General features: G+C 45.3%; 3 protein-coding genes across 3 annotated transcripts in view; 2 read left to right on the top strand and 1 right to left on the bottom strand.

Annotated features, from left to right (window-relative positions):
- The window catches only part of LOC128310816 (A disintegrin and metalloproteinase with thrombospondin motifs 9), a 91057-nt gene that overhangs the window by 5418 nt on the left and 58090 nt on the right, over positions 1–27549 (top strand). Inside the window, exons 2-4 of the mRNA XM_053047539.1 lie at positions 25716–25958; positions 26243–26409; positions 26608–26748. Coding sequence (XP_052903499.1) covers positions 25716–25958; positions 26243–26409; positions 26608–26748 — 551 coding nt within the window. The remainder of the gene's footprint in view (positions 1–25715; positions 25959–26242; positions 26410–26607; positions 26749–27549) is intronic.
- Positions 7723–14057, bottom strand: LOC128310815 (vitellogenin-A1-like). The gene is made up of 3 exons (XM_053047538.1): positions 14027–14057; positions 8992–13923; positions 7723–8910 (listed from the first exon to the last, which is right to left on the bottom strand). The coding sequence occupies exons 1-3, from the start codon at positions 14055–14057 to the stop codon at positions 7724–7726; spliced, it is 6150 nt and encodes a 2049-aa protein (XP_052903498.1). The 3' UTR covers position 7723.
- On the top strand, positions 15121–17151 carry LOC128310817 (E3 ubiquitin-protein ligase TRIM37-like). The gene is made up of 4 exons (XM_053047540.1): positions 15121–15842; positions 15959–16414; positions 16478–16684; positions 16754–17151. Exons 1-4 carry the CDS (start codon positions 15121–15123, stop codon positions 17136–17138), a joined length of 1770 nt encoding a protein of 589 aa, XP_052903500.1. The 3' UTR covers positions 17139–17151.

Below are 27549 nucleotides of genomic sequence, written 5' to 3'. Positions count from 1 at the left end.
TTCCATTCCTCTGGAACTGGTCGTAAATTCGAAGAGGTGAGCTGTAGCTATCAACTCTTAAGGCTATTTTTCATTCAGTATGAATTCAATAAGGATAATTTCCTATTTTTAACCTCAATATTATGTTTTAGTGAGGAATACAACGTCTTATAGTCGTGTTAGTTAAATTAGATATTCAGAGTGTTATAAAAATGTGAGGTGTTAAAGGCAAGCCTGTCTTAGTTGTATATTAAGGGTTTAATTCCACTGGTGATGATTGAATGTTAGGTCTAAATGAAAAATGTATCCAAGTTCACCCAACCACATCCATGCTAGACGACCGTTAATTGCGATTAACAATCAGCTGTCTTCCAGCGGATCCGTTGGAGCCCTTCTCACTACCCTCTCTACAAGCTTTCTGGAAATCGTCTTTTTAGGCCCTTGAACTTCTGGGCAAGATATTGGATCAACGGTGGCGTGCATAGTTTCTGACCTCTGGGTGTGCTTACGGGCTACGGCTCTGCCGGATCACCCAGGAATGGTCAGTGCAGCCACCATGCAGAAGTGAAGCTAACTAGTGCAGTTACAACCAGCACAGTTGGATCGTGTTTCTAAGGTCCCTCTCGCATCTAACTCAGATCGCGATAAGCTACCGCATAAACCTGCTTCGGTTCTGGTGACGTTCGTTAAAGCTTGGGATTATTTATGTTACGTTCCTATGCCTCCTATCCATTCTAGAGCATTGGTTGGCCCTGTCGTGGGGTCATTACGATGCTTCACCGCGGTTTCGAATGTCAACAACGGTAGTTGTCTTTACATCCCTTGCGCTGACCAATATTAGCCCTTTCGGGATCGTCCACCACGGACTAGGCTGGAACCATATATCAGAACCAGATTACTAGACAAAACATGGCTCACGACACTCGGCGTTGTTACGGTGCCAGATTCCAGGTTGCCCTCGAAGTTTCGTTAATCCGTGACATGGTTCCCCGAGAGAGTGTATCCAGCAGGAAGGCTCAGCGCTACTCACGGAAACGGCACCCGGCTGTTTCCTACATTCCTCGTTGGAAAGTCGGTTAACAAAAAAAAAGTGCTGACTAGTCTCGAAACTGCTATGTGCAGTTGCAACCCATTAGCTGGGTAGATAAACTTTGCACCACCCCGCCCCGGCACAGGGTTGTTTTCCATTTTTGCCCACCATAACAGTGTAGTGTTGCAGTTTTCCTGCAACGGAACGTGCTTAACTAAGTTATCAAAATAGCTCACTGAATTATGGAGCAATTAAGCCTGCTACTTAGCCAATGGGGGATGTGCATGGGTCTGGTGTTGTATCGCCAATGTGTAACGCACTGTGGTAGTGCCAGCAGGAAACGCTACGTTCATTGCAACGAACGTCACTTCCACAGCTGCAGCTAATCTGCTTTAAGGACCGGCCGGTAGCGTCCCATTCGGCTGACAAGTAACAGCACAGGATTGTTTTTGCAACTCGTGTCTACCCGCCGCTTTGGTACAGTTTGATGCAGTGTACGCGTCCCAGCTTATTGATACAGGTGCTGTAAAGCTGGGCGTGCGTCTGGCGCTGTGTCTGTGGCGAGCGAAGAATTATGTTCTAAACACAACCCGAAATATCGGCCAGTGTGTCAGTTGCAAGGATGACTTCATCACTTATGATGTCTGCCAAACTATTGCACCTTCTCGGCAGCGGAGCGCAACGTTGCACAATTGCTGGTAGACACACAAACACCTTCTGGTCTCCGCCTCCATTCCGCGCCCGAAACGTTTACTTTAGCTATTCTGTTAATTTTCATCATCCAGAAGTTTACATTAGTTGAAGAAAAGCGATTGCTCCTTGGCCTTAATTGGTTATTGTTCGCTCGTCTCGCCCAGACCTAAGCTAATTTACGGTGCACCAGTTAGCGGGCCGGCGTGCCGTTGCGCGCTGCTCGATTGAATTTGATGCTTTATTGCACCGTAATCGGGTTGTATTTTATTTTTACGAGCCAATTTATAAACAATCCACCGAACGACGAGCGTTCGAGCGCAGATTTAACTAGGATGGCCTCCACCCTGACAAGGATCAATTTAAAGCGGTACATCGGTGGAATCGAACCCGTCGCATTCTTTAATCCGTACCACAGCTATACGACCAACTTTACGACCGAACGAAATGGATTCATATACTGAATTGGATCGAACTACTGTAGCGCAAAAAAAAAATTATCAATTTTCACCTTATTTGAATAGTGGTATCGTAGCACTAACGAGTAGCATTCTTTTTACTGTTTTTGCCTCCCATTTGGTGTTTGCGAATTCTGGCTCGTGCAGAGCATATTGTTTTCCCCCAGTAGCCAAAAGCTTATCGACCGTCTTATGTAATGTGGTACCCCGTTTAAGCGCCTTGGTAACGATCAATCTGGCTTTCTGATCCGATTAGTGATGTGTCTTCCGGCAATCGGGCAGCTCGGTTTTTAATTGATACCAACACCCAATACCTGGGGCGAAATGTGCGTAGGCGCTAAATAGAACCCGGTAAAGACCCCGGATTGTAGACCAGGCTTGTTGGAGCTTAACGTTCAAAAGAGGCACACTGAAGGTCCCATGAGACTTAAACCTTCCCCCCCTCAACAAAACGTTATTGGAACGCGTCGTGTGTCTGGCATCGTGCAAAATGATTTCTCCCAAAATTGTTACCACTATGGCGAAGGTAGAAATCTTCGCCCCTGCCTAATGTGCGATGATCGGTTCAGAAAGTGAGTTTCCGTGTATGCGTCTGTTTGCTGTCTAGAGCTTTGTTTGTATGACAAGAAATCGCTAGCAAGGAACACCACCGGCCGAGAAGATACAGCAACGATGCGCGTTTTGAGGCACAATTCCGATCTTCAATGAACCCGCTCCGCCAATGGCCACAAATCCTACGCGCCAAAAGTGTAACCTGTTGACAATCGGATTGCCGCTTGGGCATCTCCGTCGTTCTGACCATTCGGGGTCAGAACGGGGGCGAGCTTAGTTAATGGATTTATGGTTTGTTTTGCTCGTCGCGAATGGACTCAACCGGCGGGACAAGTGCAACAGATTAGTGATTCTTTATTGCGCACACCAACCAGCTGATCGTCTTTGTCCGCTGTCATCAAGACATTGTGGGTGAGTTGTGAAATTGGTTATTGTTTTACCAATAATTAAATCCTTCTAATTGTTTCAAGAAGAAAGGCATTTCGAAAGGTAATTGAAGAAAGAAATTAAATGTTCATCAAACACGCAAGAATTTCGTTTCGCGGTGATGTTTTAATACAATCAGAACATTCGTTAGACGCAAGACTCTGCTGTTAATTCGATTCGATTCTTGATCTATATTACATTTGCGTACGGTTGGCATCTTCTCGTACCAGCCTGACATTGTCGTCTGTGCATATAATTAATGATCGTCTCCCAGGCCGACGAGAACGCACGGAGCAACAGTGTATGTTACCGCTGCTAATCGATCAACAAGTCATTTCTGTGTTGCTGTACCGAAGGCTTCCTAAGTGCCCAAAACTTTCCCACAGTTGCAGCGTGTGTTCTGGCTTGTATCACGTTTCTGTACAGTTTGTTTTTTTTTTGTTCGTTCTTTCTCCCCTCCAACGAATTAGTGCGACGCATCCATAAGTAGGATTCTGCGTCGCTCTTTGTAGCATGGTTCAATGGGACGGAATGGCATGCTGAACGATTTATCAACCACAACACGTTCACGATTGCATAGTTTTTGAAGCCTGGCTGTGAGCAAGCAGTATACCAACGGCAACTTTCAAAGCTTTCGACTGGCCGCAAAATGCGGGGAGAAAGAAAATTGACGAAAATTTAGCGCAACCAGTCAAAAGCTTCCCATCTCAGTGATATGCCTAAACATTTATCTTCAGCTTATAAGTCATTATAAGTTCGGGTTCGTGTGTGCAATCGGCAAACCCTTTTTGATTTTTGTTTTGTTTTGAGCGAGTTTTAGGTAAATATGTCGAAGTGAGCGGTGGAGCATACATAATTTTTGTTCGGAAAAGGGTAGCACTGCGCGTTGCATTTATCAACCACTGACAGACGGCGTTTTGTGCAAAGGATTCATTTTGTACGCAAGTCGCGGTAAAAAATCTGCATAATTAGCTACACAGTAAATGGGGGGTTGCGGAATGTTGTGAGCAAAATATGGTATGCAGCTTCAAATAAACAAGGCAACCAATTAGAATACTCGAAATGTGAGATTTTGTTTTAATGTAACGATAATTTATTTATGGTGAACGGAACATTATTTTATACAGATCGTTGCATTGATCAACTTCCTATTGCACATAGTGGCCTTTACCGATGACCTATAGCAATGCAAATAACCAAGAGTGGAATGTATTTTTTGGCAGTTTAAATCGAACACATTATCGTAGTTCATTTTTTAAATATGCTTTATAATGATTTGCATACCGATAAGTCAGCGGGGTATCTGAGTTAGGGTTTTGAATTTATAAACGATCGCCCAAAAACGTGTAGCGAACCCCGAGAAGTTAGTTTGTGACAGGAATCTACCCAATTAGATCGCTAACTGTGTTGCATTAATTTGGTCCAAAACTTTGCATTTTCTGATGCCACCCCGTCGATGAAACCGACGGCAAGGCGACGCATCTGAACAATAAATCTTTGCTCGTGATGAGTGACATAAAATATAAATTTAATTCGTATTGGATACAGTGATTGGTTGGCTTTATGCATTATGCGGATTTCATGCGCAATAAAAGCTTAAACATTATATCGTTAATAAATAACCATTGTTTGGGCTGAGTTTTAAACATTCGAACTCATGTTTATTATAAATTCATTATTTAGATTTTCTGTTCATATTGACACCGAACCATAACATAGCGTATTCTATCTTCAAACGTACAAATATCATGGAAACAGTCACATATGCAACGGTCCTACTTACACGCAATCTCGTAGGATTTGAATTGCTTTACGCTATGCGCGATGTAAGCTGACCGAAAACGTGATAACACTACGATGTTGGCAGGTTTCGAGGATTTCGTGCCGTGTGCGTGCTGTCGTCTGCATCGCACGATGAGATTTACGGCCGATTAAATGCAGCAGTTGCAGCATTCCTATCGGGCGCACTTGCATCAATCACGACACCATTAATGTCAGTCAGAATTTATTATTCAATTATCGGAATCAGAGCTACTTGAAGCGTTTATTTATGCGCCCATATCAAGGAGTTTTGCGGTAACGGTTACGTTAAGGTGGATTAAAGCCTCGGTACTATTGAGTGGCACTACTCCAGTCGGCGAAAAGCGTTGGATTTTAACACTTACAGGTGGTGTAGCTGCTGTTGATGCGCGTTTTGACAGTGAGAAGTGCAAGTTATGAGTTGCATATGATTGCACTTAACTCAAGGCGTGTTTTGCTCAAGGAAATAAAATGGCAAATCCAATACCCGCAAACGTCTGTTTAATGTTGATTTTTTAACAGCAGCAGTGAAATTATTCGAAAAATCAATCGCTCTTTGGTGTACTTTTGCTTCAAACACCGTACCATAAACGGCAGTCCTACTTCGCAGTAAATCTTTCCGGAAAATCGCTACCGCTTTCGCAGGCTGCACATGCAAAGTGCACGTAAATCATTACTTTATCACGGCAGCCGTGAAATTATAGGCCTTTATTTTCATACCATCGCCGTACCCGAACCGTGCGAGCTAGACCGTGAATGGCTAGACCAAGACAAAACGATCGAGAGCAAAAGTTGAACAGGCCAGAACCATCCCGCATATATTAGTGGGTGAGTTGCAACATTGTCTGCTGTCGGTCAGTCTCTCAACCCTCTAGACTTTAGATCTCGAGACATACGCAGTACACCAAAGCTACTTGGAGAAGCAAGATTTATGTTGCTCATCGTCGCGCCGTACTTTTGAGTCGAGTGAAATCAGGACTTGCATCACCGTTAGGTTTCGGAATGCGAACCAATGGCTGTATCGTGCCAAAAGACAAATAGCGTTCGTAGGTGCGATCTTGAAAGGAAAGAGTCGGTAAAATACTGCATCGAGATAACGAATCGGTTTCATTTGCATTTAGAAAACGGATTAGCGATACATCACGTTTTCTATTTTAATAGGCTCATCAGCCGGTTGTTTGGACATATTTTATTAAAAGGTTTTCAATCCCACTTTCGGTTCATTTCACATCGGTTTTGTGTTTAGTTTTGTTCTCATTATATCACATTTAAAACTATACTCACAGTGCGAGAAATAGCTCATTAGTCTTCAACTCATTTCGTTCCCACGTACACGTGTAACGCGCACATCGCTGCTCACAGAGAACAATTTCAAGGACACAGCGTCACTAAACTTCTTGCCATTCTAACCAGTATCGACGGTCAATAATTCTGTAACTTTACAGATTTGTCCTTTGGTGGTCGGAAAAAGGTGGGTTGATCTAAAGAACGTGCCAGCCCAAGTGCATTCAACGTCTATTTACTGTCGTCGATAGTTGCAGTGGTATCCGCTCAAGCTGCATGGTTGTGTCGTTTCTCGACTGATCGATCGACCTGTCTCACCATTTTACGATTCAATTAAGCCACAATATTTGCATGCATGGCTACCGCCAGTGAATGGCTAGATCGACTGAAATACCGTCAATATATCTTATTAAATAATGAGAGTTAAAGGAACGTCGCTGTGTGTTCCAAATGACAATGATATCTTCGATCAAAAATGACAAAATCGGACTTCAGGTAGCTTGAAAGAAATAATTGCAACATATTTTCATTTTTTTGTGAATGGGAATTATGTTACATGGGGATTTTTTAAAATAAATTTCAACATCATATTGTTTTTTTATGCAAATACATCAAATAAATGTAAACATTCCAACCATTCAAATTGTATCGTTGCTCAAAATCTTTATCGGAACTAATGTAGCCTGAAATCATGCTCGATGATGCTATTTATTTATAAACACCTAGCGTGAATGACACTCCAAACCAGAGCAAAGCACTAGCACATCACAAAACCTCGTGCAATTCTTCGACATTGAATCATCGTTTGCATAAAAATAGCTCCACCCTTTTGCCAATAGCGGATGAGACGCGACAACATATCTAACACTTTACCACCACTCTACTCGTCCACGGTGCCCCGGGAATGCGGCGCTCGAGCATGATGGTACACTCTAATTACTGTAATTTCGAAGACTGATTGTTGTCTAGGAGCGAAAAGTTCACTGCACCCGGCGAGGTTTAGGTGCGTAGCACTGAGTCGTATTAGCTGCTTGTGAAATGAAATGCGATTGGGAATTTCTGTTAGTGCTGAGCGTCTGCGATTTGGGTATCGAACGACTTCATGCCTTAACCTTGACTTTCGCCGCGACGACCACCAACCAAATTTAGCAATTCAATTTAACTTATTGAATGAAATTGAATTTTTCAAAATGCCTTTGTCTTTGTTTTATTTCTTCTTGCGCTGGTGCCCAGACTTACCATCAAGGCATCTAGTATAGAACAATTGCATTATTGAATCTGAATCCACTTCAGTGAATCAGATATTAAAGGTATACAACCATATGAATTATATGCTTTTTGTTATAAACATTGTTTCTCGTAGATTTTAAGAATTCTTGTGAAAGTTAATATACTTCAAACACCGTTTTTATCATTCATTCATTCATCTTTCGAACCTCCTCTGTATTTTTTACATTTTCTGTATGCACAATTTGAAATTTTCATAAATTATTGAAGCCAGCTTTTAGTTGGCGAAGACACACTTCTTGGGGAAGAAGTACTTCACAGTCTTGGTGACCGACTTGTTGCTCATGTCCGGGTTGACTCCCTTGCGGATCTGCTGCTTGAAAAGCTGGGCAGCAGAATCGGTGGCGTCACGGCAGTGGACATCGACGTATTTCTGGATCTTTTCAAAAGCCTTGCATCCCGACGAGCAAGTAGGGAGGGCACGGTTGGTGAAACAGATCTTGTCACCCTGCTCGACGTACTGGACGCGGTGCTGCATTGCGCATTCCTTCTCGGTGTACTGTTGCTTCTCGAAGAAGTGTTCACGGTTCGGTTTCTGTTCCTCCGAGGACGACGAGTTGGAATCATCCGATTCGTCCGACTCCGACGACGAAGACGACGACGAGGACGAGTCCGATAGGTCAAAGTCTTTGTAGTAGTAGTTGTAACGCTGACGTCCGGCTTCCTGCTCACTGATGACGTTACCGAAGTAGTACTGGGGCTTCACACAGTGCTCCTGCGCCTTCTGGTGGTACTCGGCGAAGTAGGCCTGGGCTGGACCGCTGCAGTTCATTCCACTGAGCGCGTACGAGGCGGCAAAGTATTCGGGCTTGCGCATGACGCACTGGTCGGGAGTGATGAAGTCGTCCTCTCCCTCGCCATTGTTGGTACCGCAAAGACCGACGAAGTTGTTGAAGTACGACTGATCGGCGAAGAAGCGGGCACGGTATCCGTCGAACACGATCTTGATGTCGTCATCGCGGAAGCTGATCTCCAGCTCGTTGCCAGGCAGGGCATAGACGCGGATCAGCGGCTGATCGCCACCATCGTCGTTGGTGTACATTTCGACGGCGTACTTCTCGTGGATCTGCTGGGGCTTGCCATTGATGTAGACCATGGGGAGCTCCTGTCCGTGCGGGATGATATCGATGTTGTAATCATTCTGCTTGTACTGTCCGAGGATAGCCTTCAAGAAGAGCTGGTTGTCCTCGCCGTGACGCGCCAGGATGGTGATCTGTTCGTCCTCGCCGAAGCCATTCTTCCAGTTGTATTCGTAGTCCGAGTTGAAGAAGTGCGAGTCCTGAGCGTAGAAGTAGTAGTCGGGCTTGACGGTGTGCAGCACAACATGCCAGCAGTTGCCAAGCTCGTAGTCGTAGGTCTTTCCATCGAAGGTGTTGACGAATTTGTTCGACACAACGCAAGACGCTGTAATGAAACGTAGAAATTCATTATTAACCAATATGTATCGCTAAACATCGCTTATGCAAGATGTTAGTGTATACTCACGGTGGTAGTTTCCGCGGTAAGCGTAGTTGAACATGCGCTCGTAGTAATCGAAATCGGGGTGGATGGAGAAGAAGTAGCGGGCGTACTCGCTTTCGATCGGGTAGTTCTGGATGGCGAAGCTGCGATCAGGTGCGTAGAAGGAAGCGTTGTAGTAATCGAAGTACGGAGCAAGCTGGAAGTCAATCTGGAATTGGTTGTGTTTGCCCTGGAAGAAGTAGTCCTCGCTCCAGTACGGGAAGGTGAAGTAACGAGCGTAGTCAAAGAACTGGTAGGTCAGGTTCTTGGCATAGTTGGACATATCCTTGAACTCAAAGTTGAACGAGTACTGATCGAAGTAGCCGGCCTGACGGGTCGCGTTTTGGCACGCGGGCAGTTGGAAGTAGCCCTTGTCCATCTGCTGCTTGCAGCGCTGACCAGCCTCAGAGATGCGGAGGAAGTGGCGGTATTGCTCGGACTGAACCAGCTTACCCTGCATCGAGACTTGCGATCCTCCCTGGCACTTTTCGCCGTATGCGAAGTCCCAGTTCATGCTTCCGATCTTGTCGAAGTTGAGAACGTTCAGGAAGTTGAGCTTGGGCATGTTCGGGTACTGGTTGGTGGCCGAGAAGCACATCTGGAACTGCTTGCCAGAGAACGGAATGAACTGGTAGAAGGCGCTCGACGAGACGTACGGACTGAAAGACAGGAACATCAACAGACGCTCCTTCTCGTCGACCGGGCTGTCGGCATAGGCGGTGGTGAACACGAACTCAGCCTTCTGCTGCTTGCCCTCGAACACGATTCCGAAATCGAAGACATTCACATCGCTGTTACGAATACCAGCTCCGGCGTTACGCATGAACTGCTCCTGACGGCGTTGGCTTCCGGCGTAGTACACGAAGGGCTGGGCGTAGTTGAACTCGTTGTAGTATCCAGAGGATCCGTGGCGACCCTTCGGGTGTTTGACATCGGCGGTCTGGAAGTCCTGGTCGTAGTCGGCCTGCTTGTGCTGCAGCACAAACTTCACATTCTTCACGCTGGTACGCTGAGCATCGTAGTACAGGTTAAGCTGATGGTAGTGGTAAGTCTCCGAGGCGAACGGATAGACCAGCGCGGACCAGTAGTCGTGCTGCTCGAGGTGCTTCATCAGATAAGCGTAGTCGATGAAGTCCTTGTCGTATTTGGCCTGGAATCGCAGAGAAACTCCGAACAGCTCATGGCCGAACGAGGTGTCAAACGACTTGGTGGTCTGAGCACGATCGTGCAAGATATGCACGCTCGGCTGCTCGGCCATCGGACGCAGATCGGTGATGTCCTTGTATCCAGTGTACGGCCACGAGCTCATGTGGAAGAGGAGCGTGTCCTTCTCGGGTTCCAGCGGCTGAACGTTCACTTCAAAGTCGTTGTTCTCGAAGTCAAAGCCAAAGTCGAAGCTGAAGGGGAAGTATCCCTGGAACTTCTTCTGGTAACCGGCGACGTAACGCTGATGATCGAAGGGCGTGATGAAGCCAACCTTGGCATCAACCAGGCGAGAATAGGCCATGTTCACGTCAGCAGATCCGTTGAACCAACGCGGCATATGGATGAAATCGTCGTACTCCTTCTCGGGGTATCCGGTCGGGGTCTTGTAGATGCTCGGGTGAGTGGTGGCAGAGGCCTCGAACTCGAATTTCACCAGAGTCGGGGTCTTCAGGCTGTATGTGAACGGCAGTCCGGTTGCCAACGGGAAGGCCATGGTGACAACATTCTGCTGGTAGAACTTGGTGACGTTGTATGCAAATCCGTCCTCGAAGTCTTCGAAGTACTTCTTTGCAAGGCTGGGGAACTGCTCGATGGTCTGGTTGTTGAAGGCGAAGAAGCGCTCTCCGTTGAAGATCTGGAACATGAACTGACCCTCCAGCTCTTCAGCCTCCTCGGGGTCGATGTTCAGCAGCTTGGCAATGCGGGTGGTGGACCACTTCTGGAACTCCTCCTGGTTCTTGTTTCCGAACTGCTCGTAGTAATCGTTCTGGTACTTGTGGTTCTTGTTGTACTGGCTGAAGTAGTCCTTGAACAGGGCCGGGTACTGTTTGTAGTACTTGTAGTAGTAGTCGCTAGACTTGTACTCGTGGTGCTTGTTGTAGCTATCGTATTGCTTGTCGAGCAAGTCGAAGAACGTCTCCATGCTCGAGACCAGGTAGTAGAAGGTCGAGAAACGCTTCAGGCCACCCATGTTCTTGCGCAGGTGGAAGAAGAATCCACTCGGGACGTAGTGGTCATCGGCAGCGATCTGGGAGAAGTACATGCGGTACGAAAGCTCAAGTTCCTTGAAAGCGAAGTCACGCAGGTAAGTGCCCGAGTACTGCAGGCTGAAGTCACGCGGGTTCAGGTGCTTGATGGCGGCCTGGGCGTTCTGAGCGAACTCGTAATCGTCATCGAACTCATCGGCCTCGGAAGCGCTCTCAAACGCGGTCTTGACGGCAGCGCGCACGTAAGTGCTCGGGTCGTAGTGGGTCTGCTCAGCCATGCGCTGGAGCATGTACACCGGGGGCTTCGTACGGATCAGCAGGTACACTGCGGCACAACGCACCTCATGGGCGTCTCCGGTGTTCTGGTACACCTTGAAGAGCACAGAGCGAGCCAGACGCGGGTAGTTCTCGACCAGACGGTCCAGAGCAACAATGAAAGCCAAACGCTGGAAGTGGGTCACTGGGATCTTACCCTCCAGGTACGGCTCGAACACGTTCAGGATTTCAGGATGGCCCAAATGTCCCAGACAGCGGATGTACACTTGCACCTTCACGCTGTCACCAGCCTTGACGGCTTCACGCAGCTGGTGCGCGAACCACGGCACAACCTTGTGGGCAACGATCTTGTAGTCGGCGTCAGCCAAACGGCCGAAGCTGTGCACGGGGTAGTAGTTGTAGGCAGAGCGGTTGTTAACCTGAGCGCGGTTCAGGAAATCACAGTAGGAAATCAGAGCCGTCGTGTTCAGATACTCCTGGTGCTGGACAGCGTTGGACGTCACCAGCAGGAAGTACTCGTGCATAACAGTCTCGGTCGGGTAGCGGATGGTCTTGGGCAGAGTAGCGATAACGCTGGCGGCTTCATCGCCACGCAGTTTCTTCTCTTCGATCAGCTCCTTGATCACCTTGAATGCGGGCGGGGTACCGGCCTGGGCCAAAGCATCACGGAAAGTGTTCCAGGCGTCAACCTTCTTAGCGAAGGACTCGCTGTGGTTGCTGCCTTCCTCGCGTTCCTTTTGCGAGACGAACAGCTTCTGGCAAACATCGTAGATATCCTGGTAGTGCATGGTGCGCAGAACGCGGGCCAAGATGGTGAACTTGTTCAGGGTGTTCGACTTGGGGACCTGGGACACTTCCTGCAGCTCCTCAGCGATCTCGTACGTCAGCTTGTAGGCATAACGGGAGGCATCCACGTTGTGCGCGTACTGGACGCTGTATCCCTTGTATCCGGTGAAGTAGGGCAGGAAGGGGGTCTGAGGGGCTTCCTTCATGCTCTCCGGGATCGGCTGGTAGAAGTCTTCCTCGCTGCTCAGAGAGTCGGAGTCGGACTCGGAAGAGCTGTAGAAATCGTGCTCATCAGACTCATCGGACGAAGAGCTGGACGAAGAGCTGTTGGAATCATCGGAGCTGGACGAGTCGGACGAGGTTTCGTTTTGCTTGCGCAGACGGAACTGATCGCGCTTGTACGCCTCGTAGTACTGCTGTTCCTTGAAGGCGTTCAGATCACGACGGTTGCGGTTTCCGCGACGTTCGGTTTCCTTCACCTGCTTCTTGTACTGCTCGGAAGGGCTGATCTTGTAGTTTTGCGGCTCCTCCTCCGAGCTTGAGCTAGAGTCCGAGGAGCTGGACGAATCGCTGGAAGAATCCGACGACGAAGACGACGAGGAGTCATCGGTCTCGTTGGCGGGACGAACGAAGTTTTTCTTATCGTGAGCCATGTTGTAGCTGTACACCAGATCCACAAACACCTGGCGATCGTCAGCCGGGCCTTCGGGGTACTTGTCGTAGGGCGTGATTTCGTTGAGCGTCATGTTGACCTGAGCGTAGACCATGGCCTTCTGGCTGTTGACCAGAGACGGGCTGACGACAACCTTGTTGACGGTGGACACCGACTGAATGGTGTAGTTGTACCAGTCACCGGTCAGATACATCTGGGTCACCTCAGACTTGGTCATAATGTTACCCATCTGGTTGGTGTTCGGCTTGAAGTCGCTGAATCCGCTGAAGCCAAAGTGGAAGCCCATGCGCTGCTCGCAGCGATCGAAGTTGCGGGACTTGACGACATGGAAGACATGCTGGTCCTCCTCGAGCCACTGGGGCTGAGGAACCCATTCCTTGTGGGACTGGAAGTGGAATTCCGGCACGGGGTTGACATCGTACAGGGTTTCACATTCGCCGGTCACCGATGGCTCCATGGTCTTGTACACACCGGTGAGGGTGTTGTTCTCCGGGAACTGGTTGAACTCCGACTTGACTACGTACGCACCCTGAGTGTCCAGCTGGAACTGGCTGACCCAGCCCTTGAGCATGTTCACTTCGTGGTTCGGGACGGTCTTCTCAACGTAGAAGCCCTTGACGGCTCCCTTGTTGTAGTAGATTCCGAAGGGCTTCGAGCTGAACGGCATCGGCTGCCATTTCAGGTTGAAGCGCGACAGTTCAGTGCGGTATCCGCGGGGCAGATACTCGTTGAATGCCGCGTACTGCGGACGGTCAATGTAGGCAACGACGTAGTTGTGATCCTTGGGGCGGATCACCAGGTAGCCGTGCGTCACAATGCCAGTCCAGTAGTCCTCAAGATCCGGCAGAGCGGTCATGGTTTTCGTCGTCACGTTGTACACGTACTCCCGGTTCGGTTCCCAAGCACCGAACTCGAAGCCCGTCTTGTTGAACGGGCGGGAGTAGGGGAACTCATACTCGGACGAGTATTGGTACGCCGTACACAGCCCCACTGTAAAACACAATCGGAGATTAGTTGAGCAGCGTGAATATTTTTCGGGCAATCTGGAAGCGTCCTTCGAATGCTGGAGCAAATGTAGTCTAAGAGCACTTACCAAACGTGAGGAGAAGTAACTTCGCAATCATGGCTCGGTTGTTCTCTAGGCCCGGATGCTTTGATTGCACTCCAAAGCTCGAATGTGCCTTCTGGTAGTCCGAGGATCATCTTTTATACCTCAATTTTGCTGATAGGTTTCAATATTTTCTTATCAGTAACCTCATTCATGGAATCTGTTTACATCTTAATTGAAGTAACCGTGTAATCTGTACTCTGTGTTAGTTCATTATCAGATTTTTTAATGTTCTTCCATCGAACTGTACATAGTTGTTTAGATGATACATATAATGTGGTATTCGGTTAGTCATTTTGGAATTTTCATACTCTCAAAGGTCTTTCTAGTTTCGAGACTGCGGAATAGACGCTACATTTATTTTTAGAACAAATTTCATGATATTCAGCAAATGTAAACTGTGTAACGGGTTTTGAAAGTCATTGCCGTTTTTTGAGATCACCGCTCCTATAAAAAAGTCTGAGTATGATCTATACACTCTCAAACATTTTTCTTGTCTCTCTACTATTTTCCGATCTTTTTCCTGCATGCACTCAATGGTTGGTTGGTGTTCTCTCAATACATAGCAGGAGGTATGTTTTCTACCATGATCGTACAAAGGGTATATTCGTATGCTCTGCTTAAAATAGATCACATTCGCGTGGGTCTACCATTCTCGTGAGATTTTTCTGAGAGTGGCATTTTCCTTAGGTACGAAAATGAGTACCAGGCCGATGCATGTCTCTCCCAAGTAAATTATTTACTCTCTCATTTTTCCTGCTGAAAAAATTCAGTCCGCTGTGATCTGCATGTTAAATTGGTTCAGTTTTTGTGTGACGGTTTAGTAATTGCTAAAAAGCTAGAAATTTGTTTCGAAAACTTTTAGCAAAAGTGCACCTTTTTCTTCGTGTCATACGTTACTTACAAAGCAAGCGACAAAGTGCAAAAACCTGATCAACTGATAAGTATACCGTCGCAACAGCTGTTCAGTGAGAAGCGCTCGCGATAAGCATACAGTTAGGTCGATGGCCTAGCTGATTGGAACGATCGAGATCAACCGTCGCTTATCGTTATACGATCGTTGCCCACCGTCATCATCGATGGCGTCCGGTTCAGATGATCAGCTCGTGCAGTGCCAAAGCGAGTCACTTCAATGTCCGATCTGCATGAAGCATGTTGAAGATCCTCGGCTATGTGCTCAATGTTCCAAGCTCTTTTGCTACAGTTGCATTCGCCAGTGGTTGCAAAAAGCGGATGACGAACATGGTAATCCGGCATGTCCGTACTGTAGGTGTTCGTGCACCATAGACAATTTCGTGAAAATTCTGGAAGGTAGTCCACTCTATCCATGCAAACCTACCGCTGAACGAAACACCGCAACTGATCAGTTGACTGCGGACGCAGCTACTAGGAACAATCCGGACCATATTCTGCCCCGGTTGGAAAAGCTGCTGCTCGAAACGCAGGGCTTCCTGAATGAAACTGATAAACGTGTTACGCAAGAGTTGGACAAGCAGCACACGCTCCTGAAGCAAACGAAGGATAATCTCATAAAAACAGTAAATTTGATGGTACAACAAGAGCTGAAAGAGATACACCAGCAGTTCCATGCCAAAATTGCCGAGATTAATGCGTGGAGTGAAATATTAACAAACAAATTGGACAAACATCAATTTGATATCTCATCTGCCAAGGCTACGCTAGATCAGAGCTCACCCGCAGAGCTTATAGTGAAGCAGTCGGAAATCGAAACGGCTTGCGCAAAGCTTACCGACGGCCTAAAATCGGTTTCGCTCAACGTGAAGCCACATAGTTTTAAAAGGTACTTAAAGCAAACCGCACAAATCGTTTGTAACGTGAACGAAATCAACACTGGATAGCAACTAATTAATTGTCAATACTTTCATATTTTTTGTTTTGTTTGTTTGCAACGTGTAGTAATCTAATTCCCGAACCATCCAGCTGGAAATTCACTGTCCACAAATACTCTTCCATTAGGCGAACGAATGAAATTCAGTATTCGGATTTTGCCACCGATGACATTGGTTCAGTGTGGCGACTGGAAGTGCATCCATGTGGGTTTGACGATGCCAAAAACACGTCTCTTAGTATTTTTCTGCAGCTCTACAATGGAATCGAAGGGAATTACCACTACTCCTTCGAGCTGCTGGGACCGGGAAGGAATCATTTCTATGAGGCGGAGGACTATTTCGAGCTACGCAAAGGCTGGGGTCAAAATCATTTCATCGACTTAAAGTCCTTGCAGGAATCGTTTCTTGTGGACGATGGTTTCGAGCTCAAGTTTTCCATTCGTGCGCTCAACCTTGTTGACAAATATGGGAAAATGAAAAAGCGCGCAGATCTGCTGACAACCGAAGTTGACCAGCTGAAGAAGTGAGTTGCTTAAGTGAGCGTTTTGAAGAAATGAGTACAAAGATGTGGCTTTAACGTTTTCAGAATAGCCTATCCGGACTGTTTCGACGAGGTGATAAACATCCGAAACGTCGTGGACGCTACCAGATCCGCCGCCTGTCTATACTCTGACATTCTGTGCGATGATATCGGGGGCCGATGGAGGCTACAAATCTATCCCGGAGGCAACGCTGAATGCAAAGGCCAATTTATCAGCATTTTCCTTGAGTTTTGCGCTGGCATTCCCAATAAGTATGTTCCGGATGCGTGTGTGAAAATGAGCAAATCTCAGTAAATCGAGTATTTCTTCCACGATTCTAGGTACGAGTTTACAGTCGCACTGCTGCATCCGAACGTGAAGAAGATTATTAAAAAATCGCTTGAGTACAGCATCCAGCCATCGCAACCGTTCGGGTGGAAAACTTTTCTAGGCCGTGAAGAGTTAATTAACAACGGCTACATACAGAAGGATTCACTTTCAATTCGGCTCACCATCAAACCACCTAGCGCGACACAGAAGCTTCACTATCTTCGGCAACAGATGGAACTGCCCAGGGAATATATGCAACCGGCACGCAAGGAGTCGGTCATTTCCAACGATTCCAAGCCCACGACATCGCAGGAACCGTTTGAAACGCGGCTGCGTAAAGCTTCAATAAGCTTTAAAAATTTGTTTGTCAAAGCGCCTAGCACTGAACAGCAGTGAGGAATGTAACATTGAGCTATCGGAATAATATATGCAACTTATGTTTCAGTGAAATTTGTTGTGGTTTTGTTGCTACTTTGCATTGAAATATGCAATGAAATGTATTTGATTTTGTTTCGATGAAATTAATCAAATGTTCGATTGATAATTCACGCCACTCGTCAATCCTCACAAACTAACCGGTACGGTAGGTTCCAAGCACAGCAAGTACATAAATCGAAACGTAAATCGGGTAGGTTAAATCACACATATTGGTCGACCCACGTGAGAACCATCAAACCAGCGGCACACCAACTGCAATCTCGATTTCATTGAACTTGATCTTACCGTGCTTGATAGTGTGTGGCATAACCGGTGATGCGCAAGCGTCACGGCGTAACGATGCTCCGCATGCGCATTAACGGGTCAAACCGTACCCAACGCGAGCCGCAATCGGGTATGCACTTGAGAACAGTTGATGGATGGTGTGGAAGTATAAAAAGAACCAGTACGCAAAAATGCAGAATACATCACGATTTTTAGCTTCTAATAATCCACCAACCGTTAGACGATAAATGGTTATTGCGTGTAGCGTCTGTTATTATTTATGGGGTGTTTTCAATCCGATCGCGAATCATGCGAAAATTTTGAGTAACAGTCTAACATTAAACTACCATCAAGTTATTGCTATACTGCGCTCTCTGCAGCAGTAATTCTCTGCAGTAAATTTGGGTTATTATAATAATTGTGCTAAAAAGGGCATACAAATTCTTATATATTGGGTAGAAATATGTAATATTTTTATGTTCCTTTATTACAACTTCTCTTAATTGAACATTAATAATTTCCTGTATCGCTATTAGATCCTTACGTTCTTCATGCACATTCTCTCTGCGGTATAGGCGTTCAAACGGATTATTTACGTAGATATTCCACGAATTAAACCGACCAATCGTTCATGCACTGACAGCTGCACGGAAAGTGAAATCTACAGCATCGATAGGGCACGACCGGTCGCGTCATCTGCTCATTGATGTGTATGCAAATCGAATATTTATTTCTTTTGCATTCCCCCTCCTCGCCTGCACGTGATTCGTTGCATTTAGAACGCGAACGTGAAGCTAATCCGACATTCACAAACCAATCATAAATCAACCGGCAAACGGTTTAGTTGCCGCACTGTTATATGCACCATTTGTTTGCAGACGATCTTGCGGTCAGAGAGTCACGAACTGTGGCGCCTCGTGTGTCACATTCGCTCTAGGTAAGACTCGCTTGACTCCAACTTAGAAGTTAAGCGAAAGATTTCTAGCGTTTTGTTTTCCAGCTTTTACTATTACGGACATTCCGAGGTCAGTAGGAGCGTGCCTTATTTCCTGAAACTCACCCAACCATTTCAGTACGGCACCGATGCAGTGTTGCGTGTTTTAGTGACCGACTTTCCGGGTGCAGTGTAGATCACGCTATGCCATCGTTTGGCGACAGGCAATCAATGAGCTGTCGTCAGAATTGCACCGACTCTGACCTCGAAAATTTGATGCCGTATGCTCATTTTTCATTTCCTCGAACGATTCGCGCAAACCGGCCGCAAACGCTACGATTCCTGGTGCGGTTCTGCCGTTTATGCAGCTTAGAGGCAAGCGATCCGAGTCGAACGAATCGTAATCTGACCAGGCGTAAATGATAATGATTTGCTGGATAATTGCATCCGTTTATCGTGCAGCGCCCGGTGACACACAGCCCCACTTCGGGATCGGAGTTGATCGAATGCAGCAGCACCTGGCTCTGCACCTGGTAGCGGTGGCCAACTGCCAGATTGTGGGACAAAACAAAGTGCCTCGATCGTTCCAACCATTACCCGCATTAACACCCAGATCTGCGCAGCATGGTATAATTATCATTATTTTCTTCAGCGTCAGTGTTCTGCTTCATTAGGAGAGTTCCTGAAATTCGTATAATAGTTTTTGCCCCAACGTCGCTAACAGTGGTACCGTTGAGGACGCTGCTTCTGCAGGCATTCGGGACGGGGGATCCAGTTATCTGCACGACTACGCTGCTTGACCCGCGTCGAGCGTCCCGTAATTGATACTTCGCACGGTGAGGACCATTCCAATTGGTCGATCTTTGATCGCAGATCGCACTGAAGGATCCACTTAGGTAGCGTCCCACTCGGAGATGAGAACGCACTTGAGCGGCGTTATCAGATTGGAATATTTAAATTGCGAATGCAGCCTGCGGAGCTAAACGAAAACGCCACCTAACGACCGATAATCGGAATCGATTAGTGTCGATGATGACGGTTGAGGTTGGCTCATTTGGCGAATTCCAACCGTCGTCGTTATCTGATCGATTCGATTTTTGGGGTGGTTCTCAAAAAACAATGCTCGAAGTTGGGGGGTTGAGTGTTTGTTTACCAGATGGTTGATAGGGAACTGCCTACGGTTGTTTTTTTTCGGGATTTATATAAATTAAATAATGTGTATAAATTTTATCTCACATTCTCCAAACGGTAGTTATAAAAAGAAAAAGTACGATATAGAATAATTTCTACCCAAACTACAATATCGCAGAATACTTATGCAATAAATTTGAATTGTTTTATACCGCGTCATAAATGAATGAATTCATAATTGTGCGATGGGACAATCTCTTGAATCGTTCAAGAGAAATATTCTAATTGTGTTCATACAAAAGGGAACCATTAACTACTGTCTGTCAATCATTTCCATTTATCTTCTGCAATAAACTCCCGCTACCATGTCAAGAACCGGTGGTCCTGAGAGAGGCTGAATGAATATAAAAGAAAACGGAATCGACTGCTACGCGGGCATCAAGTGACCCCAAGCTAACGAGTGTCGGCCTTGAACTGTTACTTCCGCGATACCAAGAACGATATGCATATAAAACGACAATTTTCTTCTGTTTATTGATCTCTTCGGTTGCGCATAACCGTAAGGAAACTTTCAATGTTCACCAGAAAACACCGAGCGAAATGGGGAGAGCACATTCTTCTTCAGCTCCAACCACGCTTAACCATTGACAACAAACCACTACCAACTATCAATTGCTTACGAGCAAGGAAAAAAAAGGGTAATGGGCGAGTTTCTCTTTGCTGTCGTGTGCCCTCGGCACGCATCAAACCTGCAGCCCGTACCGTTACGGATGCTGTGTGCCGTGCCGAGTCAATGGCTATCGCGCTAAATCAATAATGGTATTAATAAAAAAGCAGCAGTGGCAAAGAAAACGCCGATATAAACACAGGAGACATTTAAATTGTCAAGAATCTGTCGTGGCGCCATTCGTTGCCAACTGTGCGGGAAAGAGTGGCTGTAAAACGGGGGAAGGGAAATAAAATGCCAACTACAAAAAGCCGGCAACAACGGATGATGCTTTCACGGTGTGTGAAGGTGTTAAAGGGTAAGCAAACCAACAGGAAGAGAGACACTTCATATATCTCTGCATCCCTTCCCTTGATTTGCATCCCCCCTTCCCTCCCCTTTTGGGCTGTTGATCCGGGAAGTACATACAGAACGCATTCAACCATGTGAAGGTGCATCTCGGGTGCCCCACGCTGCACCCACTGCACTTTGGTTCCGTGCAAACAGTGCTGGAATCGGGTGAGAGCACTCCAGCAAACGGTTAGGACAAGTTAAACAAGCACAAGCTGATCGTGTGTGATGAAAACAAAAAAAAAAACAAACACACACACACTAACACTCACAGAAACAAGCACAATACCTCGAAGACGGGATGAGGTACGATAAAGCAAAGCGGAAAACCCATCGGTCTCGGCGGAAGAGAAAACAAATCAGTATCAATTAAATACCGCCGCAGGCCGATAAGCCATTAGCGCAATTAGCATAAACAATATTGATTTTCAATTGAACAACCTTATGATCATGTCACGGCACAGCGTGAATTGGGGTCCCGTCGTATGCTTCTTCGTAGGAAACAAATATCACTAAGAGGAACGTTGGATCAATGGACACTCTGAACTAACCAGTGGCATTGTTTTAACTGCACGTAACAGAATTGTAGCATCCCAAGTATCTTGATACATCTTGTGATAATAAAATAAATCGTTATTTAGACAATTATATATCCTATATATCGATCCTGCCTTGTTCATTTAATTATTCAAACATTACTTGTCCGACTATGTGAAGACTGAAAATTGAAATATCTCATGCGAATTTCTTAATTAAAATACCCACCAGGCTACAGCCAGTACAGTTCACCTCAATATAATATGCGGTTTTATCTCTGTACCCTTTCCAATGTGGCCGCTTTCAAGATGCCCACTGTCTTACAGGTGTACGGTTAGCTAGCTCAGCCGTTCGGAGCTATAGCACTCGATCCTTGCGGTTAATTAATTTTCAGCATTTCGCATTAATATTCAACGCCCTGTCAGTTCGTTTGATTAGAGTCGATTAAGCCTAACAGTATGAATAATCTCACCGGTGTTTTATGAAGCTGTCGTGTAGCCTTTCGCTAAGGAGTTAAATACGCCATTTTTTTTGTCGTTTGCCCCCTTAATAAATGAGAATCGTAATAGTAATTCCGCCAGATATCGGTAGGTTCGTAATTAATCTTCTGCCTTAGCCAACCGTGACTTTGACCTTAGTTGGGTTTGTGTTGTGCACTTTTTTTGCTTTTCGCGGCATATTATTACTACATGGCCGGTTAGAACTTCGTGGTAGATTATTTCGTCTTTCGTTCCACGTTTCCGGCGGAATGCAATCTTGCGCGCTCGGGCGGGATGCACGTAGCTGACCGATCCCGCAGTCACGACCCACACCCATCGACGAAGACGCGCACCGCCTAGCCCCGAACGCAAACCGTGATAAATTGAAAATATTAAACGCAGCTCTGTTTAGCGTTTAGCGCGCAATGTATTCACCGTTCAGCAAAATTATGAGTCCTTAGCCGTTCGTTCGCAACAAAGGGTGAAAGAAAAATCCCATCCACAAGGATCGTTATTTCGCTGGTTTGCTGCGATGTTAGGAACGGGGGTGGGTGGGAAGTTTAGTTTGCGAAGGAAGGCATCACTGTGCATCGCTTTCAAACGATTACAAAATCCCATTAGAAATGCGCACAGTTCGCCCTCGGTGAGTCCGGGGGGTTCGCATTGTTATGAAACTGTGAAGACGTGTGCCTTTCACCGGACTGGCCGCAGCACGTCGGCCTGCAGCAGCAGGAAATGCTGGGGAGAAGGATCGCACTGGTGCAATGTGGCTCCGTGGTTAAAACGCGTAAACTTTGAAACCAACAAGAAGGAAAATCTAGCCGAGGAATAGTGCATTCTTTCGGTTGTGCATACGCTGCATGCGGAGCGTATTGTTTACGACGCGCTTTTAGCTGTTGTTATGGTAATAACTTAAACTGCATGCTGCTGCATATTTACCCAGCGCAACAGAGCCGTCAGTTTCGGTTGCATACGCTTGTTCTACATTTCTTTTCCGCCGAAGTTGTGTGGGCAAGTGCATCTCGACGATCGTAGAGCTGTGGTTGGTTTTACACGGGCACGACCATTAGTCAAACGGCTCGAGTGTGTTTCTAGGCCTCTGATGGTAAGATTGGACATTAGACACGAAACCATATACGCGGCAAACCATCAGTAAAATTGTGTAGGAGAAGAACAATGTATCAATTTGCGTTAAAAATTGAAACGATCGATCGTTATTCTACACACGACCGTCGCTGCTTAACCTCAGCTCAGCGTTAGCTCACATTTCCAATTATTTTTACCAAATTAACCTTTCGTCATCTTCCCACGTAGTCGAACTATTGGATAATGAAATTGGTGAAGATTCACCATGAACTGGAAATGTGTTGTGCGTTCAAAAGTTATTCAAAGATGACAAGAACCCAATAGGAAGGAAAATCCCCCCAAGCATAAGGAAAAAATATACAAACTTAATAGTTTTACGCTCAAAAGAATCATCTTAACTGATCTCAATTAGACGTTATCGCTTGTCCTTCCCGACGCACTTGATGTTTATTCGAGAAGATGACTATAAAACAATTTGCAGCACACATTAGCGCCATTGCCATTGCAAATGACAAAGTGTCGTTCAAACTTGAAAAGCATCGGCCAAACACATCGGCGAAGAAAAAAAGAAACGGTACGATTTGTTTCGTTTATCTTTCGATTCAATTGCTTGCCCTTAATCATACGGGCCCACCCGGGGCGTTCGATTGAGTCGTGTCGTGTCTGGGCCCCCTTTCAAGCTGTCGTCAATAAGAAGCTACTTGGGTAGGGTGTGTCGCGTGTCGTGGGGGGGGGGGGGGGGGGGGGGGGGGGATGTTTATGATTCGGAATTTATGTGTTTGTTGCACTTAAAAACCTGCTTTTACGTTGGTGCGGATCATTTACGAAACCCGTGACACTGGTCGGCGATAGCTAAACCGGCATGGTGATATTTTAAATGTGCACTTGCGCTATTTCCCCCTGCACTAACATCACAAATAATGTTTCTGCAACTATGCTGGATGGCTTGTTGTTGCTCTCATTTGCGAGACCACCCACCTACTGGGCATTCCCCGTCCTGTCATATTAAACAATTCAATTTGAATGCATCATTAAGCATATTTTCTATTCTCCTTGTTGCTTCTCGTTCAGACGCCGTCGAACCGACATTGTTGTCTTTGGCTATTATTATTTTAATGTTTTGTCTACGCTTCTACATTCGTAAGTATTAGCTGGTAGATAAAAAAAAAAACGCACACCGAGGTAATTTTGTGAAGCGATTGGAAATTCAACATCGGTACGGATCCCATTCATTGCGATCATTCTTCTTTCGACTTGCTTCGCTTGGCATGACTGGCGATCGGTCGATCGATCGAGCAACAAACGGGATCTAATCGAAGTTCGGTACTGGCATTAGATCGACAACATGACAGTAATGTACAAATTATGGTAATGATCATGTTTCCCTAATTGTGTATTGTTTTTTTCCGCATCCAAACGCTTGCAGCGATGATTTGAGAGTCTAAACATGGTTCGATACGAAGATGGTAATATCATCGCACATGGTAATATTGTGACAAAATGTAGCCAGGCTTTGTGGTTTCGGGTTGCCGGTTTTATGGTCCATTCCGGAAATATGCAAATGCAATATGTTGAAATAAATTCCTGTTCTAGTTACTGCATTTATTTTTGTGCTGTAAAAATGTTCAGAATCCAGCACAATGGAGGGGATGAAAAAGTAAATATTGCAATTTATTTTATCCCAAAATTTAAACCACTTCACTTCTGCATCGCTTAATTGACACTAACGGCGATCCATTAGCGCTCATTTAGATAAAAACAACCGACCACGTTCATTGCCACATATACCGCAAAGAAGTTGTCTATAAACTTAAGTACACAAAGTATGCGCTCGGGGTGTTTGCCGCATTCGAATCCTTTGAGGAATGCACTTTTAATCTCCCTGTGGCAGTCTGGTAACTGGCTGCATCGTCGCAAAAAGATGAAAGAAACGATTAATTTAACCGTCCAGTGTTCGGCCAAATTGGTCGTTTTGTGTGCACTTTGATCAGAAGGACGATTTTTCATTCCGCGCCGTGTATGCTTTTTTTAATTCCTTTCAAACGCCAACGGTTTCACGCGGCTACACCGAGCGAGCGGACGCGCAAGGATATAAGGGTGGGTTCGTGTAGGGATTTTGCTTAATTTCAAACTTCACTCTCGGTGAATGATAGACCGTGATGGTGTTTTAATTGAGTAATGTTATTACGGGTTGTTTCGCCTCCTCCCCGTGTGCGGGTTTGAAAAACCGGCCTAATGAAAACTTCGCATCCATCACCACACCACAACTCGGGCAAGCATTTACTGCTCGTCTCGTTCTGCTGGAAATATGTATCGGGCCGGACCTGTGTCTATGTCAGAGCGTTAAAAGTTTTAAACCTCCAACGAACGATACCTTTGCAATGATTCTTGGAAGATTAGAATACCTAATCTGACCGTCGCCGTGTGATGCGAACGCGATTGTGTGTATTTTAACAGTTCTTCTTCTTGGCTTTCCGGCGGGTGATTTGTGCGGTTTGGCGGAATTGCAAAGTGCGCCAACTCATCGGCCCGTCCGGGTTTATCGTGCCATTCCTGCCTCTAACCAGCACTGACATCAGCTGAGCTGTGAAAAGATGTTAATCTTCTCGTACATATTTTCTTTTCCTCGTTCCGTTTCGGTTCGGACGTTCTTAGCGTCCAATTTATGACAGATTTAGGGAGGGCAAAAATCGGCATAGCGCATTCCTTATTTACACCAACACCGTATTCTGCTTATCGGACCACCTAGATGTTCAGGTGGTCGAATGTAGATGCGTGATGTTGGCCTCAAACTCAAACGCCTATCCTCAGTATTCCAGAATCTGAAAACCTTCATCAAACCTTTTTTTTTAGAAATTCAATCCGATTCTTATATTTTTTGCTCTGTTCAGAAATGGGTCAATGAGCTTCGTTTTGTGATACGTAATAAAACGATGCATTGTTGCATTTTTTTTTAGTTTGTTATAATCTAATTTCTTTATGTTTAAAGATGTTTCAAAGTTGCACATTAATTAATTTCAATTTGTATCTGTTTGTTTATTTTGCAGAAACTGCAATGCGAGAATCAACTTTGCGGCTACCTGAAGTCAACGATGGCAGTGGGAGCAATAGAGTAGTATCATCAGTATCTGATGGCCACATTAGTACCAATAGTATTATTAGCAATAATATAGATAATGACGATGTGTCGCGAACGCACAAATTGAAGAACGGTACGTTCGAATATGCGTACATAACCAAGTTGGTGCGACCCTTACACCAAGACGACTTGCTGTATGAGTCCAAAGCAGGTAAGATTCAAAGCCATGTATCAAGGAGCGTCCAGACTGTAGATCATAACTGTTTTATATATAGTTCTTTTTTGCTAGAAAACCATTCGAGCATATGTTATAGTTACAGTCTGGATGCTCCTTCAAATTTACTTATATAAAATACAAAAATGTTTATCTTGCTTTAATGTGCTTGAAAAAACATAATGTTTTCTCGTTAATTTGCAATGGTTTTGCAGGCACGCAAAATGATACCATTTCCATTCGCTTCATTCAAGTAACTCACTATATCTCTTGTTTTCCAGATGTCTCTGATGGACGACGTAGCTCACAAATTCACGCTACTGGTGCGTTTCGAAGTAGATCATCAAAAATCTGGGATCCCCATCCAGAGTACGAGCTCAATGCATTCGGTGTCAGAATGCATTTAAAGCTTTCGCATGACGCAGAATTTATTCCGAAAGATATGAAGGTAATTGGCTGCTCAATTTTACGGCAAATCATGCTACACAATATTTGTATTGTTATCAGTATACTTCCTAGCATTTATAACCTTTTACACTGTTGATCAAATCAATAACCGATTATTTCGGGTGTATTAAAGGATTTAAGCAATTCGTTGTTAGCAAAACTGCACGAATCATACTAACATCCTTTTTCTCTTCGCAAGGTGACTCATTTTTGGCCAAATGAAACTGTACGTAAACCTGAGGATCACGATGAAAGTAGGTGGCTCCAGGGCTGTTATTACAAGGGTAGTGTCGTAGGAGATGCACAATCCACCGTACGCGTATCGTTATGTGAAGGAATGGTAAGTCAAATTAAAATTCGAGTCGAGTTCTACTAACATGAATCAACTTGTCCGATCCAGTCCGTCCAAACAAAACCGTCGTGAATATTCTAAATCCAGCTTTTTAATTTTGTATCGACCACCAATGCTATCTATTTTTGCACTCTGGATAGCAAGGCATGTTTTCTTCCATTAGTGCTGTATTTATAGACCAATATTCCAGGTGAGGGAGCAGATACAGCATTTCCTGCTAGAAAAAAAAACTGTAACGGCATATTCAAAAGATGTACAATGTTCAAGCTTCTCACGCTTCTACACCTGTTTTTGCTCGAACAGATGCGGAGTATATTTGTTTACAATTGGCTAGATTTTTCTTCTTAGATATTACCAATCATCCGACATTCTGTTTGAGCTATGTTACGATTAAGTTTAGTTTGTGATGTCCGAATATATGGAGCATTTAGTTTTACATTCTTTGCCTTCCTTTATCTTTGACGAAATTTATCTTTGACTCATCCTACGTCAGCATCCTACGTCACAAGTTAATAGATTTTGTATGAAATTATCAATTCTAGGTAAATATTAAGGAGAACAAAATTAATCCGAACAATTGCTATAATTGCCATGTAAGCAAAACTCTCAAATTTTGCTGTGCACAGTAGTGGAAATCTGTTTATAACAACTCTAAATGATGTCAAAATCTAAAATCATTTAGTCTATTGTACAGCTCACAATATTGCAGAAATTTTACAAACAGAAGCTCCACCTCTTGCTAAAATCGGAATCATCTTCGGACTAGCAAGAAAGATGTGTAGTGTATGT

Source organism: Anopheles moucheti, chromosome 2 (assembly GCF_943734755.1).
Source record: "Anopheles moucheti chromosome 2, idAnoMoucSN_F20_07, whole genome shotgun sequence".
Taxonomy (NCBI): Eukaryota; Metazoa; Arthropoda; class Insecta; order Diptera; family Culicidae; genus Anopheles; species Anopheles moucheti.
The sequence above is the reverse complement of the archived record's forward strand: the minus strand, read 5'-3'. Positions and strand labels throughout refer to the sequence as shown.

Coding starts and splice junctions, on each gene's coding strand:
- LOC128310815 (XM_053047538.1), bottom strand. CDS start 14,057: ATGATTGCGAAGTTACTTCTCCTCACGTTTG. Junction 13,924..14,026: donor GTTACTTCTCCTCACGTTTG/GTAAGTGCTCTT, acceptor TGTGTTTTACAG/TGGGGCTGTGTACGGCGTAC. Junction 8,911..8,991: donor TTACCGCGGAAACTACCACC/GTGAGTATACAC, acceptor GTTTCATTACAG/CGTCTTGCGTTGTGTCGAAC.
- LOC128310817 (XM_053047540.1), top strand. CDS start 15,121: ATGGCGTCCGGTTCAGATGATCAGCTCGTGCAGTGCCAAAGCGAGTCA. Junction 15,843..15,958: donor AAGCCACATAGTTTTAAAAG/GTACTTAAAGCA, acceptor TGCAACGTGTAG/TAATCTAATTCCCGAACCAT. Junction 16,685..16,753: donor TGCGCTGGCATTCCCAATAA/GTATGTTCCGGA, acceptor CCACGATTCTAG/GTACGAGTTTACAGTCGCAC.